The sequence below is a fragment of the Triturus cristatus genome, chromosome 6 (genome assembly GCF_964204655.1).
Source record: "Triturus cristatus chromosome 6, aTriCri1.1, whole genome shotgun sequence".
In the NCBI taxonomy this organism is placed as follows: Eukaryota; Metazoa; Chordata; class Amphibia; order Caudata; family Salamandridae; genus Triturus; species Triturus cristatus.
This window is the reverse complement of record NC_140589.1, coordinates 284,768,802-284,789,668: the sequence shown is the minus strand read 5'-3', so window position 1 is coordinate 284,789,668 and position 20,867 is coordinate 284,768,802. Positions and strand designations below refer to the sequence as shown.

At 45.4% G+C, this 20,867-nt stretch overlaps 1 protein-coding gene across 1 annotated transcript in view; it reads left to right on the top strand.

Moving 5' to 3' along the window:
* The window catches only part of VSNL1 (visinin like 1), a 400,886-nt gene that overhangs the window by 348,544 nt on the left and 31,475 nt on the right, over nt 1–20,867 (top strand). Inside the window, exon 3 of the mRNA XM_085610647.1 lies at nt 1,260–1,475. Within this exon, the coding sequence (XP_085466773.1) occupies nt 1,260–1,475 (216 nt within the window). The remainder of the gene's footprint in view (nt 1–1,259; nt 1,476–20,867) is intronic.

Here is a 20,867-nt window from a genome sequence, read left to right as displayed (position 1 = left end):
TAACTAGAGAAACCCTGGTTTGCAGTTTTGAATTGGGATATTTTGTTATTTCTTTCAACATAATTGAGAATCTTTCATTCAGATAATGAGGGTTGATGATGGTATGCGGCCTTGCAGGTGATGCTGAGGATTTACCAGAAATTCTGCTATCTAGTGGAGTTGGAAGGCTTGGAAATTACTAGTAGAAGCACCTGTGAAGCGTAAGGATTTGACAAGTAAAACAAGGATTGGCGTAATCCACATTAAGTCACATCTTTCAAGCTGTCTGGGTAGGCAGTAGTAGAAGTTGAGTTTTATTTTGATTTTGTGGAATGGAAAAGCCAAATACCAAATTTTCTAGGTGTCTCAGAGAGGATAACTTGGCTCATTTAGTATACTGCTGGACAGCCCATGGAAGTGTCCTGATGTGGGTAATACCAGTGGTCCACCTACAGATTAAAGATATTGGGGGCAAGAGTTGACTTCCAGTTTATTCTATATGATAGTGGGATAGCAGGGCATCCTGAGAATTTCATCTGTATAATGAGTGCAGACAGAACTTACATATTCCTATATGCTTGGAAAGTGAGAAAAGGAGGGCCTTATGGTAGATGGTATCAACAATTGTTGAGTGGTCAAGCTAAAGAAGGAGGCAGGCATTGCAGTGTGAAACCAGACAGGTATTTACACAGAAGGTTATGACTGATGAAATGCTCTAGATGTTGTATGTTTACCACCTTCTCGGTAAATTGTCCTAAAAATGTTAGTTTGCATATGGGTCTTAGATTTTACTTATTTTATTGGTCAATGTTGTATGTTTTTGCAGTAAATATCAAATTTGAGATGTCTGGTTTTGTGAGGGGGGGATTTTAAAGCTGCTATTGCAAACACCACATTTTGTTTATTCATTGAGAATGGATGAATTCCTCGGCAAATCAAGAAGATGCAATGGTCGAAAAGATGTTCATAAAGAAGATTTTGTCAATTTATCCTATGAAGGTTCAAATATCATGTGTTTAAAGGAGGTATCAGAAGGACAACAGTAGTTTCAGTGCTAGGACATTCGTTTTGATTTTGGTTAGTATTCACTTTCACATGTGCTATCAGTGCCACAACTTAAAAGCAACTTTAAAGGTTTTGAGAGCTTAATCAATAATATTTCCAAAATTGTGCCTAGATGTAGAGGGTACCATAAGTCTTGATACATGAATGTATATCTAAAGTGAAAGGCATGTGTCTGTCTCACCTTTTTAATATTTGTGTTTTATTTCTTCCCACAGTTTTTCCCATATGGCGATGCCTCAAAATTCGCCCAACATGCTTTCAGAACCTTTGATAAGAACAGTGATGGAACCATTGACTTCAGAGAGTTCATCTGCGCGCTGTCCATCACCTCAAGGGGAAGCTTTGAACAGAAACTGAACTGGGCCTTCAACATGTATGACTTGGACGGCGACGGCAAAATCACAAGAGTAGAAATGCTTGAAATTATAGAGGTACGAATCCTTTTTTCTTCATTAGAATAAATATTATCAAGGACTTCTATTTGTCTGCCTTTAATTAATTAGAGAGTGGAACTGGATGAATATTTCCAAGTTTTTTAAAATTCACTTTGACTAGCAGAACCTTAGTGTAGGCTGATGGTATACATTGTTTGCAATGCTCCTCTAGTCCTTACAATAGTCACTGCCTCACTCAAGCAACACTGTGGCACCTTTTGTGCTGAAATCCCTCCCCTATCCACGTCACCAGATGGAAGTTTAGTTGGGGTATTGGCTCCATGATTGAGGTGACTGTCAGATCATTACGTTAAGAGTTGAAAAAATGTAGAAGTATTCCTAAATGGTGTCAAAACTGCCTTTCCTAGTTGAGGGTTCCAAGGGAAACCCACCAGATCTTTTCTGTCAGAACTTTCTGTAATTGTCTACCTGCTTATAATGTGCCATCTGTCTGATGCAAACTCTGCTTTCATTTTTGGGGAAAGGTGCCTATCTTGGAATTAGCAATGGATGCGGCACAGGAGCTTGGAGCATGATTACCGCATTAGGATGTGTGCAGCATTGTGACTTAGGGAAAAGTATTCTGTATTTGGGCTTAGACAAGGGAGGCCTCATAAATGATAGGAGAAAAGGTATTACATTATGACTTGGATAAAGGATCGTGAACTTTGGATGGAATATAGGATGATGTATTAACACTTGGGAAAACATTGCTACACCAAGGGTAAGGACAGTTATAGTACATTAGGGCTTTGGGCTGTGGCAAGGATGACAAAACTGGGATGAGGAAGAGTGTGCCATTTTGATACCTTTGGGAAATTATCCTTCATAGGAGCCTGAGCAAATATGTCTGAATCTTGGTCTTGGGAAAAGATTCTGCTTTCCAGCTTAGGCAAATATTCTTTAAAAAGAGTGAAAGGCCACCTTTTAATGTGGCTGCATATAAATTGGATGACACACCAGTTGATTGGCACCAATAACTGAATACATGTGTAGTACACTGGCATCCCTTGAAATACAGGGGAAGGCTGTGAAAGGCAGAGAACCACAATGCCTCTAGTCTTAGTTTGAGTACATTAGCTAATTTCCTGATCTCTGCTTAAAAGTCTTGCATCTCTTGAATCATCTGCAGACTCCTATGGCCTTGTTAGTTTAAACAGATTTTATTGTGATTTATACATTAACAATCATCTGTCAAACTATGTGGCAGTTTGAAAGATACATCCGGCTCCTTCTCAGGAGTCTACAGACAGTAAATTATCAAATTCCCTAATTTGCCCACCCTTCCCATAGGCCACCCCCGAAATTATTTCCATCATCAGTGGAACAATTCAAGACAGTAAGATGGTCTGGAACTGTGTCAACGTGGAGTTATAGTCAACGCGTATTCTTCATAATGGGGGTTGAGGAATATTTTGTCCTTTAGTTGCATCTAGGGAGCTCTGTTGATGTAGCTATGGAGGGGGGGCAGTAGCCGGAGAACCCTGTGGTGTACCTGGTAAGGAATGTTTAGTAGGGTCCCTTAACTAGTCTAGCAGAGCCTCCCAAGTCCGTGCTGTGTCTAGGGACCCTAGACCCCATCTAACCTCTCGCAACTGTGCTTCCCCCTTATATCCTGCCCATCCCTCAAGTTCCTTGCGCCACGTGTTGATCCGGGTACCGCCAGGCACTTTCCAGTTCCTAGTTATTTCTCTCTTCGCTAACAGGAAAGCAAGATCTTGGAACCCGTTTGTCATTTTATTTTTGGATGTATGTGGAAACCAATGCAAAAGGCAGTGCCCAGGGGAGCAGGGAACCTCCTTTGATGTGACATCCGCAACTACCATCATTACCTTCTTCCAATGAGTACCCAGTGTCTAGCAAGTCCTCAACATTTGTATTAGCTCAGCTCCCTCCTCCCCCCATCTCGGACAGGATGCCCCAGTTAAGTGAACATATCTATCTTTATGCCCAGGGGTCGGATAGGCTCTGTGCAATATGTAGTGATTCATTAGTTTAAACCAGGCATTCCTAGATATTTTAGGAGGCCTCTAAAGTATAATCTACCAGTCCATGTCTGGTATGGGTATTGCCAGATTTTGAGGGACTCAAGAGGTTGAAGCATGTCATTGTGTATTGTCCTATATAGGCAGCTTACTGTCCTAAAGGTCCCTGAGGATGATACGATATATCGACAGGTTGTGTGAGTATACGGTTCCTCTAGCCCAGACCTACAGTGGTTGTAGAGGGCTGTTGTTACATCCCCATGGAGTAGAAAATTACCCGGGTGTAATCCAAACTATTTTTGGAAGTCTTCAAATGGGAAATATCCCCCATGTCGGAATAGGTCTCCTACTCTTGTCGCCCCAGCATTTGTCCAGTCCCAAAGCCCGCTCTAGTCACCCCCATTCGGTAGTGACTTCAACATAGTTAAGGGTATATCGGGGGAGCAAGGGATTGTAATGCGTGTTTTCTGGAGACACCTATTCCAGACTTTGTGTAATACCTGGAACTCCTGGGTATCATCATTAAAAGGTCAGCCAAGTTTCAGCAGCGCTCCTGTTAGTCTGGGAAGAGCTGGAACATACAGAGCCACCTCTTGGCTTAGGGTTTGCTGGCTGCTATCCAAAATGTGAACCATTGTAACTGTGCTGTGAGGCAGTATGACTCGAATTCAGGCACTGCTAGTCCACCCCTAAGCATTGGGCGCTGCAGTGTGAAAAGAGATACTCTCCTGCAGCCACTCTCCAGAGGATTGTGACAACCAGGGAGTCCAGTTCCTGAAATGTTGTTCTGGGTATCCAGATAGGTAGAACTGTAAAGTTGAATTATAAACGGAGAAGTGTTATAATTTTAAGCAGCGCAACTCTCTCTGCGACTGAGAGGGGCAGTGTCTTCCAGAAATCCATACTCCAACAGCCTGCCCTATATTGCCGTCTAGGATGTCAGCCCTCCCGTGGTATATTTTAACACCCAGTTAGGGTACACATTGGGGCTGCAGTATGCCCAGTCCCTCTGGGGGGTCCCGACCCGCCTCTCTCGGAAACAATTGTGACTTTTGCCAGTTAATGCTCTGACCAGAAAATTATCCAAACTCCTCAAATAGTGCTATGGCTCCTCTTAAGTCTGTTGTTGTTTTCCCTAGGGACATCAATAACCGGCTCTTTTTTGTGGTGTATGTGTCAGTATCCAATAGGTTATGAGTCTTCTGATGTGCGATGCCGTGTTACGGCCAGGTATGAACCTGGCTTGATCAGTGGGAACCAGCCGAATCATGGAGGGGGAGTCTGGTGGCTAAGATCCGACTAAAAAGCTTATGGCCATTTTCAACATCAATAGTGGTCGATAGGCTTAGCAGTCATGGGCCTGTCAGCCCAGCTTCAGCAGAGGCACTACCAGTGCCTCTCGTACGGAGCCTGGCAGATGACCTGTGTCCAGTGCACCCTTATATAGTTCTACTAATTTGGGGACAAGGTCATCCATGTATATAGCATAGAACTCAGTAGGGAACCTGTCTGTCCCTGGCTTCTTGCCATGAGCCACGTTTTCAATTACTCCTCCTATTTCGGGTAGGGTTATGTCTGCCCACAACTGCTCTACCTCCTGGCTGGTGAGTTCTGGGGTTGGCATTAGTCTTAGAAAGGCCTGTTTCACTTCTTCTGTGCACTCCGTGACACTGGCATATAAGGCAGTATAATATCAGAAAAATTATTGATTCATATCCTCTTGCCTGTATAGCCGATGTCCTTCATTGGTGATGAGCTCTACTTTCAGCGAGCTCCTTTTTGATGAGTTGGTGAGCCAGGTCAGGGGAGTTCCTGTGTGGTCCCACTCTGCATGAGCACGTGTCATGTCCTACTTGTAGTCAAAACACAGAAGCTTTTCAACATGCTCCGCTAACCATTCCTTGGCCTCCAGCAATTTGTATTGCAATTCGAACCTCCCCGGTCTGCATCGCCCCGTGCCGCACAAGTCTCACTCCGTTGTCTCTACCTCCCGTAATAGTGTCTTTTGGTTTCCCATTGCTTCAGCGATACACTGCCTGTTATTACGATCTTAAAAGCCTCCCACTCCACTTGAGTGGAGGATGCAGTGCCTTAGTTTTCTTAAAGTACTACCTAATATGATCCCCAACTGCTTCCCGGTATACAGGATCCTCCAGTGATTCTCGCTTCAAACGCCATGTTAGTATGCAGGTTCTAGTGCGTTCCCAATGCAGGTGAAGTAGGACCAGATTTTAATTAGAAATCATTTTGGCCCTAGAACAACAAATCCTTCTCCCAGACTGGTGACACGCCAAAATAGTAGTGTTTCTTAAACCTGGGCGCCCACCCGAAGAACCCTCTTCGTACCATCCTATTTTTCTCCTGAATATTAAGTCTAAACTCTTGGGTAAGGTTCTCGCAGATCGCCTACGAACTCAGTCATGAACTGGTGCATCCAAACCAGGCGAGCTTCATTCCGCACAGCATAACACAACATAATTTCAGGTGAGTCCACAATGCCATTGCAAAGGCTCCAGACTTTGGTCGCCCCACCGCCCTCCTGTTGGCCGACATAGATAAGGCATTTGACTCACTTGGCTGGGATTATCTGTTTCTCCTCCTGAGATCACTCAATTTTAGGCTGCGGTTCCTTTCATATGTCCACCTCTTCTACACGGACCTTTCTGCCTCCGTTCGGGTGGCGGGGACCCACTCGGCAAGATTCCCAATCCATCGGGGCACCAGGCAGGGATGCCCGCTTTTCCCACTATTATTCACATTGGCAAATGAGCCCCTAGTGACATGGGTGAGGCGGGACCCCCTGGTGCAAGGATATGAATGGTCTTTAGAAACGTCCAACAGAATTGCATTATACTCAGATAAGATACTATTTTTTCTCACAGACCCAGAGTTCTCCGGCCTCGCATTTTGCAAATACTTCAGGTATTTGAGGAAACCACTGGGCTCAGAACCAACCCAGTGAAATCGGTCTTATTCCCAGTCTGTGGAGATCAGGGGAGAGGATCCTGGGCGGCTCAATAGACTCATGCCACCGGGGGGGTTCCAACACCTAGGGGTATTTATCTCGTCATGCCCAACTATCTCATTGTCACATAACATTTCCCCAATATTGGCACGTCTCAAAGAAGAGACAAAGGTAATGGTCATCCTTGCCACTATACGGACGGTCAGCTGTCTTTAACATGGTCATCCTTCCATGAATACTGTACTTCAAAACTTCCTATAAGTAATCCCACAATCGTGGTTCTGGTAAGTCGATGCTCTTCTAAATCAGTTCCTTTGTGGGGGAGGTGCCATTAGTGTGGCCTTACGGACCTGCATACAATCTGCTTAGTGTGGAGGGATCGCTGGAGCGGATATCTATGCTTATTACTCCGCCTCTCACCTGCTTAACATTATTGAGTGGTGGCACAGCGCGAAGGCTGGCCCGGCTTTTGCAGGCAAACTAAGAGCAATGAGCCCCCAGACTAATCTAGACCACCTACCACCAGCATGTGAGGTGGTAATACTCATATGGCGATACACGCTTAGGAAGATGGGCCGGAAAGGGTGACTGACACAGGCGACCCCCACTCTGGAATGGTACATACCTCCGCCAGGTTACTACAATGCCAGGAATCCAGACATGGGACGTTATTGGTATCTCAACATTAGGTGACATAATGCACGGGACAGTGCTTAAGTCCTTTCAACAACTGCAGACAGAGTATCAGTTACACCGTAGTCAATTTTATAGATATATTCAGCTCAGTCATGCACTGGCACCATATATCTGGAATGAGGCCCTGGCGAGTCCCCGCGAAGCAACTATCGACATCTGATACAGCAGAATCCAATTTAAATATATACATAGAGCATACTACAAGAGGTCCCATCTCTGGTGGGTGGGCGTTATCCCGTCCTCTGCCGTCCTTAAATGCGGTGACAAGAAGGCAACCTTCCTGCACACCGTGTGGAGTTGCAGTGCACTTCTGGCGAAGGGTGTCCCATGGTCTTGCTCTGGCGACTTCCTCTAGAACTCAAACTATTCCTATTACACAGTACTGACGGGATTGGTGAAAACTGATACAAGCAACACCTTTTATTCTTGGGGCTCACATTAGCCAAATGAGACATCACCCAAAAGTGGAAGGGGATTTCCCCACCGTCCGTGGGCAGGTGGAATCGTGCCATGGATAAATGTATGGGGATGGAGATAGCGGTGTTCAAGGCAGGGGGCTGTCCACAAAAGCATAATAAGATTTAGTCTCACTGGGCCAATTACTGGGGTATTGAACTACCCCCCACACCACCCTTAGTATTGTCTGTCCTACAGGAACACACCCATGCAGTCACGGACCCTCCCTGGCTCAGTGGTCTTGATCACACAGATTAGTTTGATAGGTAATCCTCGTGGGATGGGGTGGAGTGCACCGCCTGTGCCAAGGTTAGTTTTTAGAGTCATATTTTTCTTTTATGGCTTTATTGATGTAATGCAATCTCTGTACAATTCTGTAATTTTGCTTAGTTGGATGTACCTAATGGGTCCCCAGGGCCAAGATGTGCCGACACAAATGTCAATAAATAAATACATTTAAAAAAAGAAATCATTCTGACCAGATAGTTCAAATCCTGTGTGCGTCTATGGACATCTGGGGTGCATAGAAATGTATCTAATCTAATATGCAGGTCATGCAGGCTTGAGACAAAGGAATAATTCCGAGCTTGTGGGTGCCCCTGTTTTTCTGCCAGTCAGCAAAGATCCAGGCAGTGCGATTTACTGGTGAGTCCCATAGGGGCGGTTAAGACCCATCTAGGTCGGGGTTCGCCACACTGTTAAAGTCGCCCCACAGGAGCCTAGAGTGAGTTAGGTGGGGGGCTAATGTTCGTGAATCACCAGCAGACTCCTATGGCCTTGGTATGAGTGCCTGGAATTCCTAACAAAGTTACTGGCCCATCTGGTATTAAAAGGTGCGTGCAAACACACCCGACCTGTCATGTTTTCCCTCGAAACTCAATCCTTGATGATCTTTTTTAGGTCTCGCCTAGGCAGCGCAAGCGCTGTCTCTCCGAGACTTAAAGTAATCTATATTGTTGAGTGAAACTCCGCCTATTGGCGTCTAATATGTCCTGCTGCTCCCCATTTGTTTAACATTGCTTTGCTCTTCTTTATCATGTTTATGGTTGGCTGTCCATGCAAAACGTCACTTCCGCTTTGCTTCCGTTTGGCAGGAAGCAGCACCGACCAACTACTGTTTAGTTACGCTGCTGGGCTGTTATTATTCCATTTAGGAACTACTTCCTTGTTGTCATTCAGCTAAACAAGCCAGCAGCGTAACTAAACAGTAGTTGGTCGGTGCTGCTTCCTCTCAGCGTGGCTCCCATTTCACAGCAGCCGTGCTAGTCTGCAACTTTTATCCTCCTCGGTCTGACCAAACTGCCAGCGCCCGCCTGTCCTCTCATGGGAGTAAAAACATTCTCTACCAACGGAGCGAGGCACAGCGACTCCGAGCCGCGCTTTGGGGAGGTGGGGCCATCCGCTGACATCAGAGGCCGGCGGCAGTATCGGCTCAGAGTAGCAGCTGGAGGTGCCAGGGCTAGTGCTCCTATCAGCACTTCCCCAGGGGGCTGGGATACCAGGGCCCGTTGGTGGCAGCGGAGGAAGGTGCGCGTCCGGCCACACCAGCATATCCAGCTTGGGTACTGCCAGATAAGTCAGCTGAGTGAAGACCGGCTTGTGTGATGTAGCTTGCGGTACGTGTTAAATCGCGTCGGTGCAGAGTGCCTCCCCGTCCCTGCTCAGTTTGCAGTGTTCATCCACTCACTGGGGTCACACCACGTTTAGCAGTGAATGCAGTGTCATGCGCTGATTAGAATCCCATTATTGTAAAAATATAATGCTCTATTCATGACAATTGGCAGCGCTCCAAACCCGCTCCCTGGCACTCACCTGTTTTATGGTGGAACGGAAAGAGCTTTACGTGACTGTGGCGCCATTAGTAAACAATCTGCAACTGTGATTTAGGGATGAGTTATGAATCTGCAGCAACATCGCTGATATTAGCAGTAAGGCAGGATTTTCTGCCTTTGTTTGTTACTGTGGGTCTACGAGTTTACTTACAAGTCATTGTAATTTGCTACTGCATTTATGAGACCACCCTTTACTTTTTTATGTTTTCAAGCAAGAATTCCTGTATGTAGTGTTCCTCGAGCTGGGTGCACGTAAAGTACCGCGTAGTCTAAACAATGTCGGTCATAGGGGTCGTTGACTTTGGATGGTTCCTGTGGTCGTATTGTCCGTCTTCTCAAACCCCTGTCATTTCCTAGTCATTTCTCCTTTGTCCTGCAGTTATTTCGGTTGGTTTTATTTGACTTCCCTCCTGGGGGAAAGCGCCCAGGCCCATTTTTAATCTCTTTGCACCTATTCTGGCATGTAGAGCACCAACGAAGGACCTCACTTCTGTCTGTCTTGGGACATTTCTGTGCCGTGCGGTGGTGTAGTTTTTATTCTCTTAGCTCTTATTCTGTCCCATGAGTTATGTTATAGGTCAGTTATAAAACAACCTTTTTGCTTATTCTGTTTGGAAAAGAAAAACATGCAATATCAGTGCTTCAAATGTAAATTAAAAAGTGCTGTTAAGCACTATCCAGAGTGCCTGTTTACTCCTTAGAAGTGCCGGTACTCTCCCTTTCAAATTAAAGAAGTGCAGACACTCAGCCCTGGTGAGTACCTGCCCATTTAAAGCACTGAAAATACGCAAAAAAGTAGTAAACGATTTGCTCAGTTTAATATTTGCTAGCGCTGAGACAAAAAGCGAGGCTTCGTGGCGTACTCATCTCTTTTTAACCTGGGCTGTCTCCCTGTGGCGCACAATTGATTCCCAAGAAATGCAGTTGAGGCTGTTGTTTGTTACCTTCGGCTGAACAGTGGGCGGGCCTTGGGTATACAAGACTCATCTACAGCCTTTTGATACAAAGAAAAGCCTCACACATCATCGCGTCGGAAACACTACAGTATGCCCGGGCTCTAAATCCATCTTTCACTGGTGTCAGAAGAGCTCATAACCCCACACACATCTGATGTTGACGTGATTGCACATACCATCCTTTCATTTACTCAACCAACTGGAGCTGTTCAAACAAAGTTGCAATCAGCTATGGTGAAGGAAGTAGCTTCCTTTTAAAAACACGCCTTATTGACGTGTAGAAATAATGTTTTCTTTCAAAAGGCAAAAGGCTATCGTTTAACACCATAGAACCCGTTGTCTCATTTTAACTATTTTCAGACGTGAACGTGCGAGGAGCGGTATTGTAAAACTATTGGAACTATAAAACATTCGTATTTATTTAACCGCAAGTGCTAAACCTATCCCCGAGGTTTGAAATGTAGCCCTTCACTCGCCCTCATAAGCCCGCCCCCACCGCCAGCAAGGAATGGTATCACAACATTTCACCCGCCAAGAGAGAACTCGTTCCTGTCGTTAAAACTGCACCCTGTGTCAAAAATTGACTCTCTTATGAACATGAATAGTATCACCCTCTCCCTGACCTCTTACAACAAGCATTAGCATAGCCAATAGGTCTCGCTTTTGGGACCTTATAAGTATTTAGTTATGCAACTGTTGCATGGCTAAACACTTATAAGGTCCCAAAGGCGAGACCTATTGGCTATGCCAATGCTTGTTCTGATAGGTGGTCTCCTGGCCGACCTGCTGCATGCATGGGATTGCTGATGAAGGATGTCAACCAAGACAGACTCCAGCATGCATATGCAGGAGATAGATATACAAACTGGCCAATGTATCCTGGAACTCAAGATGATTGTTTAATCTAGTAAAATTACTAGCATTAGGAGAAAAGAAAATCTAACAAATATAATATCCGGTATTTAAGAAGATGTAGGGTAATTCCCAACAGTAAGAATTATTATGGCAAAGGTACAATTCTTACATTCCAGAGTGGCATCATGCAAATACAGGTGAACTGTAGATCAAGATTAGGCATTTAAAAGAAAATAACAGGCAAAAGAACAATTAGTTTAGGAACGATTTATATTTCCATTTCATTATTGGACATCATTCGAATTTAGATGTAAGGTAATTACTTTATTTATACCTTCTGGAATTAGAGCTTCTCACTGATAAAAAATAAAATTGGTTGGTTTAGGTTTTTACACAATCATAGAATGTGGGCAGAGGAAAACTCCCAAAGAATATTTGAAGGCAGCATGAAAATTCAACCCATGGTAGTTTCTGATTGCCATTGCAGTCTAGAAGCAGGTCAAGGTGCATGTGTGGCATTTAAGATCCTAGTTAGGATGCCCAGTTGTTATCAGACGACTTCATGGAGCCTCTAATTCAGCTAATATTTAGTCAAAGATGTTTCCAACTTCATCAAATGTTTATATTTCTCACATACGGTTGTAGGGCTCTCTGTGAATGACTATCCCTGATGTCAACTGCTTGAGAACAGAATTTATAAGGTAGTGAAAGTAATTCTGCTGACAAGTCTATGTCCTATCTGTACTGTTGCCACGCTCAAAGTTGCTGGTGGTCCATCAAGAATCTACAGACGTTGGCTCCTGTGTTCTTGTTGGTGATGGGCATTTTAGTTAGAGTAGTCATAATAAGCAATCTTAAATACAAGCAATTGCCTATATACTTCATGCAAAAAAAGCCTAATTTTGTACATTGCTAAATATTTCTATTATTTATTTACTTATTTATTTGAATCTATAAGGCGCTCAAATAACACGCGCCTGCTTGGTGCCAGCTGACAAGTTGTGACTGATTCTATTATACCAAATCCAAGCAAAATTGTATATAGATAATAGCGCTAAATGCGCCTAACTTGGGGGCATATCAACAAGCAGGCGATAAAACACGTAAAACCTTGCTTTAGCATCAGGATTTCTAACGCCCAGCTTTGCATCTCTAATGAGATGCAAAGTGGGCGTTCCTGACCTGGCATGACAGGAGAAATGTCGCTAAGCGACATTTCTCCTATCAGCAAGCCTAACGCTATGAAGCATAGCGTCAGGAAAAGTAGTGATAACCCCTGTTATCGCTACTTTCCTTACGCATGCTTCAGGACTGACTTAGCCATGATATCCTATGGAAGGTGCATATCATGGCTAAGTTTGTGAGTCCCTATCAACTAGCTAACGTGAGATTATCGCTGGGTTTCCAGCGATAATCTCACGTTAGCCAGTTAGCGATAGGATTTTTATCGCTGATGAGATAAGCGTTGCTAATCGCACGCTATCTCAGCGATAAAAATCGGCGCTAGCCGGCGATAATTATCCGAGCGCTAAGTGCGCTCAGCGATAATTATCGCCGGTTGTTGTTGATATGCCTCTTGGAGTGCTTGAGCACCGTGAATGCTGCGTAGCGTAGGTTTGTTCTGCCCAGTACAGAATATCCTGTGCCTACACATTTAAAAAAATATTTCAGACATTTGATGTCTGCTATACAGCACAGCACACATGCACTGTGCGAAATGTAAGCAGAAATAAAATCAATTCTCAAACTTTACGCCTGGCTCCAGGAGTCGTCGTATTTTATAGAAACCCTAGTCTTTCAATTTAGAAGATAGGGCTTTGCATCAAAACCATGGGTGGGTGCTCATCGAACGCCACCTTGATGCAAATTAGTACAAAGCAGCACAAGTGCTATTTGAACAACGATAAAGGCACCTTTCCAACACAGAAAAATGAGTGCTAGAAAGTAAATACCATATCAATAATTTGTGACACTTTGAGTGATTTTACGGCAACACAAAGTGTTAATAAATCTGCCTCGGGTCTTCATTTGACCACTTAATGGCATGTCATTATTTTTCAGGCATCAACGAGGGGCAGGAATTACCTAGCTGAACCCTGAAAATCCTTTCCCCTGTATGGTATATCTGGGGCACACCGCCAATCACATCCCAAAGTATATGGTTGAAACATTCTGTACAGGCACCCAAGTCCTGCACTGGTTAAGGCATGACTCAAAGGGCCTTAACCATAATTCTCTGCATTGCAGGCCACCAGTGAGGATGATCCAGTATTAGGTGGATAGCTGGTATTTGAGGATATTAGTGGCTAGGTGGATTGTAGCGTCTAAGGCCCGGTTATCATATGACAGTCTGTTACTGTAGTCCAGGTTGCCTGAGATCAAAGAACCTATTACTAGACTGAATTTTGATTCGAAGAACCATAGTGCAATCCAGTGGAAAATGCATGATTGACTGTGGCATGTCCGAAGTCTGAGGAGCAAAGGAGAGTTCATGATTTTTCATGAATTCTTGATGCCTAAAATCTTTACTAGGTCACATGGGATGGAACAGTGGTCTACAGAGTCTGTGCAAGAGTTTTGAGACCATAAGAATCTGTTGCCTACCATTAGTTACCACAGTCGTGCTGACACCTAGCTCAAGGAATGGTTTTGCATTCTCTGCCAGACATCCATCAAACAGCCCGTCAAGCCTGAGGCTGCCACAGCATTAGCTGCATCTATTTTGAAAAAGATCTGGGAGTCAACCAGGTAAATAAAAAACCTTTAGCTACCGGGAATTAAATTATGTAAGCAAAAATCTAAGATATTGGAAAGTGCAGGTCTCAATGAAGAACTTTGTCGTAGAGTACAATTCATTCAGTCACCAGAGTAAAAGAAGAAAGCTGCACCAGCTGAAAGAGCCCTGAGAGGAGTCAGGGTATAAAGGTAAGAATGTCACCCCCTCAACTACTCCCTCTAGGCACTGGATCAAAATGACCTGCTCTACGGTGTTAAAGGGTGCTGATTGCAGCAACAAAATGACAGTAGTTACATTGTGTAGATGAGAAATGCTGCCCATGACATCTTATAAATTCTGAACCCGAGGAAATATATGTATTAACATTTTGCACTGGTTTGGCCTGTAACACCACACTCAACTCTTGAAGATCAGTGTTGTCTATGCCAAATCAAACAAATCCTTTACGGCATCAGTTTCATTGCTCAGCATGTTTGAGGAGTGCCCCCAAAATATGGTGTCTTTGTTAAGAAACATTGGGCCCACAGCTCTCAGCCACCCACTATGGAGAAGGCAAGTCACATGCTAAAAACATAACTGGGGAGCCCTATGTACATGCACAGAATTCAACAGTGCTCTGGTCTCCAGCCTCGCAGATGTCCCACCTTTGACACCCTGGAAGAATCTAGTCCCATTAGGTGAATTTTGAACAGTTGCACTGCCTGCCCATTGCCATCGAGCTGTAGTATGTTGTCCTGCATTTGTAATGCACCCAGTCAACTAGTTAAGCACACAATGTATCCAGAGCATTAATATTCGGTTTTGTAGCTTACCTATATGCATATAAATGAACATTTTGGGCCAGATGTCCTAAGGTTCTGCTTGAAAAAAGCAGTTGCACTTAATGACCAGTCTTTTTGCAACCAGAAGCTTATTTTGCGGACCAACCTATATTCCAGTAGGTCAGTTCTCAAAATGAAGATTCGGATTGAGTTGCAATCTTACATAATGAATGACTATTCATTAGGAAAATAGCAAATTGCTGCTCAATCCAGTTGGTCACAATGACAGGGCTCGTGGTCTCCAAGGGTCAGCAGACCATCATATTTAAGATTGTCTTTAAATAAAGTAAGTTTGAAAAAGCAGGCAAATTTCCTGCTTAAAATGTTTTTTTTACGTTTCATTGAAAGTTGGCAGTGGCCCGATGGACCACTGCCTAGTTCCCTGAAACGTTTACCACAATTCACAAAGGGTCCAAACAGGACCCCTTCCTGTTCCCGAATAGGTTTCCACCGTACCTTGAAAGTCAGCAACCTTTCAATGGTTTGCAGCCAGAATTCCAGTTCACACACAGAGTATCGAATCATAGTTTGGAAGGGATACCCACAAAACGCTCCCTCCAAATTGTGAATTGGTAAGCATTCGGAATCCCGTTTTAGGAGTTAGTAAATGTTTTCCAGATCCTAATACTGGGATTGGACATAGTAAATACCTATTTTGCAGTTGCGAACAATGCAATTTTGTGAAGCAGATTGTTTGCAACAACAAAATAGAATAATAAATCTGGCCCTAGGTTTATAACTGACTAATTTCTTTAGAGTTTATTTAACCACATAGTGAGATCGAAAGACTTAAAAACGACCTTTATCTTCTACCAAAACATTAGGGGCAATATGTACAATGAAGTGGCGGAGCGTGTCGTTAGCCTCCTGGGCTTAACAACATGCTCGCCCACTTCGGAAACAGTAGGCTGCACCATATTTAAAAGAATGTGGTGCAGCCTTGCGTTTCCCCCTGCGATGTTGCTAAGTTTAATAACTTAGCACCAACGCAGGCACCCTTGCACCACAGTGCAAGGGTGTCTGCGTGCAGGGGAGGATTGGTTATGTGTAGGAAGGTGTCCCTTCCTGCACATAAACAATCTTAAAATGCCATTTTGTAACTTTCATGTGTGCTGCTTCATACATCACACATGAAAGTTACAAAATGTCATTAGGTTTGTTTATGTACAGGAAGGGACACCTTCCTGTACAGGAAGGGACACCTTCCTGTACATAAACAAACCATGGCATTTTGCTTTTTCCATGTGTGCTGCACAAGGCAGCACACATGGAAAAAGAAAAAATGAGGAGAAATAATGCATTTCTCCTCGCTTCACCAACTTAAGACCAGGATTTTCCTGATCTTAATTTTGGCTCTGCCTCCTATGTACGCCACCCTTGTACATAGGGGGCAGCGTCAAATACAATCGGTGTTGTGGTGGAATGCCCACCGCAACACCCACTGCACACCCCTTTGACGCTAAACATAGCTTGAAACGGTGCCTTATGTACAAAGCAACGTTAAGCCACGCTAAGTGGCTTAATGCTGCCTTGTACGTAAGGCAAGGCCCCTATTAGCACGGGAACATCACAAAAAGTGACGTTCCCGTGTCACTAGGGGCTTGTACATATGCCCCTAGGTTTCTAGTCTACTTTTTCAAAAAGTGACTTTGTGAATGTATATGTTTCAGTAATAGAACATTCTCTGTGTGCTCAACATGCTTGCTTATTTAATAATATTTCCTAGAGCCACACTTGAAAAACACTTGTCATAGCTGAGAAATGTAACTGAATTCCCAGTAAAGCCCCCACCTACGAATTTACCAACTAACTCATTGTATTGTGATAGCACAGAGATACAGTGCATTCATAACAAACACAGGATTTCATAGAGAGATTGTTTGTAGCATGGGTGAATCATAAAAGGAATATTGGAACAAAGAGTAAAGATGTGGTTCCACTTCAACCTTCAAATGCTATAGGTGAGGTCATCAAGTCCAGTCCTCTTTTCATACCTCACATATGTTATGTACAAAAGCATGGATGAGTCATTGCAGAGGCAGCTAATCCATCAGTCTGTCTAAGGCACAATACGCGTGTGCATGCATGGAATGCTAATTATAGAGCACAATGCTAGTAACTCAGCAAAAGACCTCAGTACAATGTGGGGAAATGGCATTACAAGAATGTGTACAATGAGTTCTAGACGGAACAGTGACAGTGGATCTCATCTGAATTGTGCTTGGGTTCCAAAAGCAAGCTCAGAAACTCCCATCAGTCATGCATGTTTTTTGTAATTAAATGTCCAGCTTGGTTTATAGCTTCAAAGTTCATTTCATAATCCCTTGTGTGTGTTCGAGTCTCATTTGCACAGCAACTCACATGAGTGATGTAGGGAAACTGTATATATCTATGGAAGTTTGCCATTCTTGGTTATAACAGGATTTATTTGTTTATAAGGGTGACTAAATAAGTGAAGTCAATCATTTAGAAAAGCGAGAGAGAGTGTTAGAAATGGGATTTCTGGCTAGCTAAGGCTTGCGCCAAAGCCAGGCAGAAACCACCACTCTAGTCAGGGCAAGGAAGTTACACGCCAAAGATAACCCCTGCTCACCCCTTGGTAGCTTGGAACGAGCAGTCAGGCTTATCCCGGAGGCAATGTGTAAAGCGTTTGCGCGCGCACACAGCAACAACACCCCAGGCACACCACAAAAGGAACTCCACACAAGGTTATATATAAAAATAGCCTTCGTATTATAATAAACACATTAGATCATAATCACATAATATACACTGTGCCAACTGGCACTGGGCAGTATCTACAGGGGATTATATACACCTGAAAGGGCCAATTGGACCTCTGTCAGAATAATCACAAATCACCAATTGTAATGTAGCTCAAATAATAAATGTAGAGCACAACCAGTAACTACTGGTAAAAGTTAGGAACACACTATGCAATGATAATCACATTAGGCATAAAACATATTAGGCCTAAACCCTTAGAATAACCATATTACGCACAAACCTCATAACCATACACATCATTAGAGGCAAAGATCAGGGCATAAAGGCACTGCGCAGTAGATATCACATTTAGTCATAACCACAGTGTGTCCCAAGCGGGGGCACAACACATGAAAACTGTCCCCAGGCCAACTGGCCTCTCACAGGGCTCCAACGCCCTATGTCCAACAGTGTCAGGGCGGGCTACAAAAGCAGCCAAGCAAAAGGTGCGCAAAACACTCCAGCCTAAATGAGGCAGCTGCCCACTACTTGCTGGGCAGCTGTAGAAATGATCATGGGCACCAGCGTGCCTCCTGAGCCCCTCTGTGGGACTCAAAACGAAAGGCCCCCCAAGTTCCACTCAGGGACTGCTACATATGAAATGGCCCCCTCGTTGCAGCTGCCTGCGCTCTCGCAGGGCAGCCGGGAAAGATGGCCAGCAAAAACTAGCACTGGCACTAAACGTGTGCATCAAGTCCCACGGTATGCAAGTCCCACTTCGGGACTTCCAAATATCAGCTTGCCCCCATGGTGCCCTTTACTGTGCAGGGAACGGACTGCGGGGAGAATATCTGGCGTCACGAAGGGGTTGGGGAGCCTCTCCTTCCCGGGGCTCCACTTTTAAGACAAATGCCCTTAACAATGCCAGATCGGAGTCCCACTCACCGGGCTCTTCTGTGCTCTCTCCTGTCTCCTCCGGGCGCTGACAATGTGCCCGACAGGTCCTGCTCTGAGGGACCTCTCCTTAGAGTTCACCGGGCTCTTCTGGTTGCTTGCGGTGAGGCCCGCCCACTTTTCTTGACGTCGCGCTGCCTCTCTCTCTCCTCACCGGCGGCTTTTTGCGGGGCGTCAGCCAGAGTGGGGTAGGCTCCCGCCTGGCTTCTCGGTGGCTGCGGCCTCCTCCGTGGATCCTCCGAGGCTCCAAGTGACTTAGACGGCACACGGGGCCATTGACAGCCGGAGGAGCCCGCGAGGGTCCCACAGCACTCGAGCTTCACCCGGTCCCTCTCCGGGGACACGGGAATATGCTGGGGAGCCCGCGGGGCTCCAGACGGCCTCCCCAGCAACAGGCGCCACGTCCTCTCCCGGCTTCCGGGTGGTTCCGTGGGCGCGGGGCTTCCCTCGGGAAAGCGGAAGTCCTGCCCCACGTCAGGCCACACGCGGCCTGACTTTCTGTTTCACCCGGGAGCAGTGGTGATTTTCCGTGCAGATCGGGGTCAATACGGGGCAGGCTCCCGTTTCCAGACAAAGACAATAGCGGGGTGGGCTCCCACCACCGAGCACTGCAATGCGGGGTGGGCACCCGCTCCTTAAGATACCGATGCGGGGTGGGCTCCCGCTCGGGTTTTTGAAAAGCATGATGACACGGCAATAACGCAGGGTGGCCACCCGCGTGAAGTTTGACAATCACAACAAGGCAGATATGCGGGGTGGGCACCCGCGATGCACGCAATGCAGGGTGGGCACCTGCTCCTTTAAGTATTCAGGGAGCAGGGTGGGCACCCACTCGCAAAATGAGCATACAGCGGGGTGGGCACCCGCTGTATGGATTCCCAGACAGCAGCCCAGCGCTGCAACATGAATCACAGGAGCGCTCTTCCCAATAAAAGCAAAAGCGCTCTCCAGAAATTAAAAATAAAGCGCTCCCAAGGTGCTAGAGTCTAAGTCCAGGGTGGGGGCAAAGGCTGGGCCCAGGCAGGCCAGCACACAGGGCCCTCCAGCAGGGAGGCAGTCCCTTGTGGTGGTTCCCCCTGGAGCCTGGCAGCAGCAGGCCCCCCTCAAGTCAGGAGCAACAGAGAACCACCTACATGGGGTCACAGCCCCTTCTTATACACACATTTCCTTTGTCACCAACTGTAGGGCAAGGGGAGAACCAGTTACAACTGGTTCTGGAGCACTTTGTTTTGCTCAGCCCCTCTCCCTATTCACAGGACAGGCTAGGGACATCAGACGCACCACAGGAGGTGGAGCCAGCATTGTGTAGGGAAGGCACAGCCCAATTCAGGTCCCAGGTGCAACTCCTCCCTCCCATCTACATGCAGATCTCTCCATTCACCACCGGCTGACTCACCCTGGCTCCTGGAATTCCCCACACCATCCAGCACTTGTCAATCACAAGCCAGACATGAACTCCACATCAGGCAGGCAGACACACAGCACACAGAAATGCCAACTTCTAAAAGTGACACTTCTCCACCAGTCACAATAGATCTGCGCACACAATTGCGCAGCATTTATTCTCACGAGTTCGCACATACCAAACTCGCCCCTGAACTCCTCTCACATCAGGAACTACCACGGACACACATATCCCCCATGCATTCCTATGGGAGGGCAGGCCAATCTCACCACACACACTCAGAGTGAGCACGCACTTTACACTGGGCCACAGTGCGAAAGTGCGCAGAAGCCAAAAACAACTAACATCAGGTCACCTTAAAAGGCAAAAAGTTTAGGGTGAACCTGCCAAAAGGGCCAAGTCCAACAGTGAGTGACAGAGAGAAAGAGAGAGAGTGTAGGTGTGTGCACGCGTGTGTTTGTGTGTGTATGTTGGTATTTGTACATACTGCAAGTTGGTTGTTCAAATCATTACAAAGGTGAAACGTTGTATTCTCCTAAGTTTATTAAAGCATCTCTCATTGTGTTGGATATTAACATGCATGTTATTTAAGTGCCAAACCTGGCCTGCTTCTTTTATAAAAGGATTGTTTTGTGTCGTAGTAAGGAGTTCCAGTAGACTTGGTTAGGTTGCAGATGAACAATTTTATTGTTCATAGATGTTAAATAGGTTTTCCAGTAAAGATGTAAATAAGGCCCCACGAGGAGCAGCCTCTCTGCTGCTCAGCCCAGAATACAGCTGCCACTCTGCCTCACAGCAATCCACCCATTCCAATGACATCACCATCCACACCAACATTCTACCCATACGATTCACACTGTCTGAGCAGCAGAGGCAGAGCAACAGCGTAGGTGCATAGAATAAAACCTCTGTCTGTGCAGAGTTATGGACATCAAGGGGGCACAGGGTGGTCATGTCCTAATGAAGACCTTATGTATTAGTATGGAACAACTGGAGCAAGATTGTGCACCTATTTGCAACC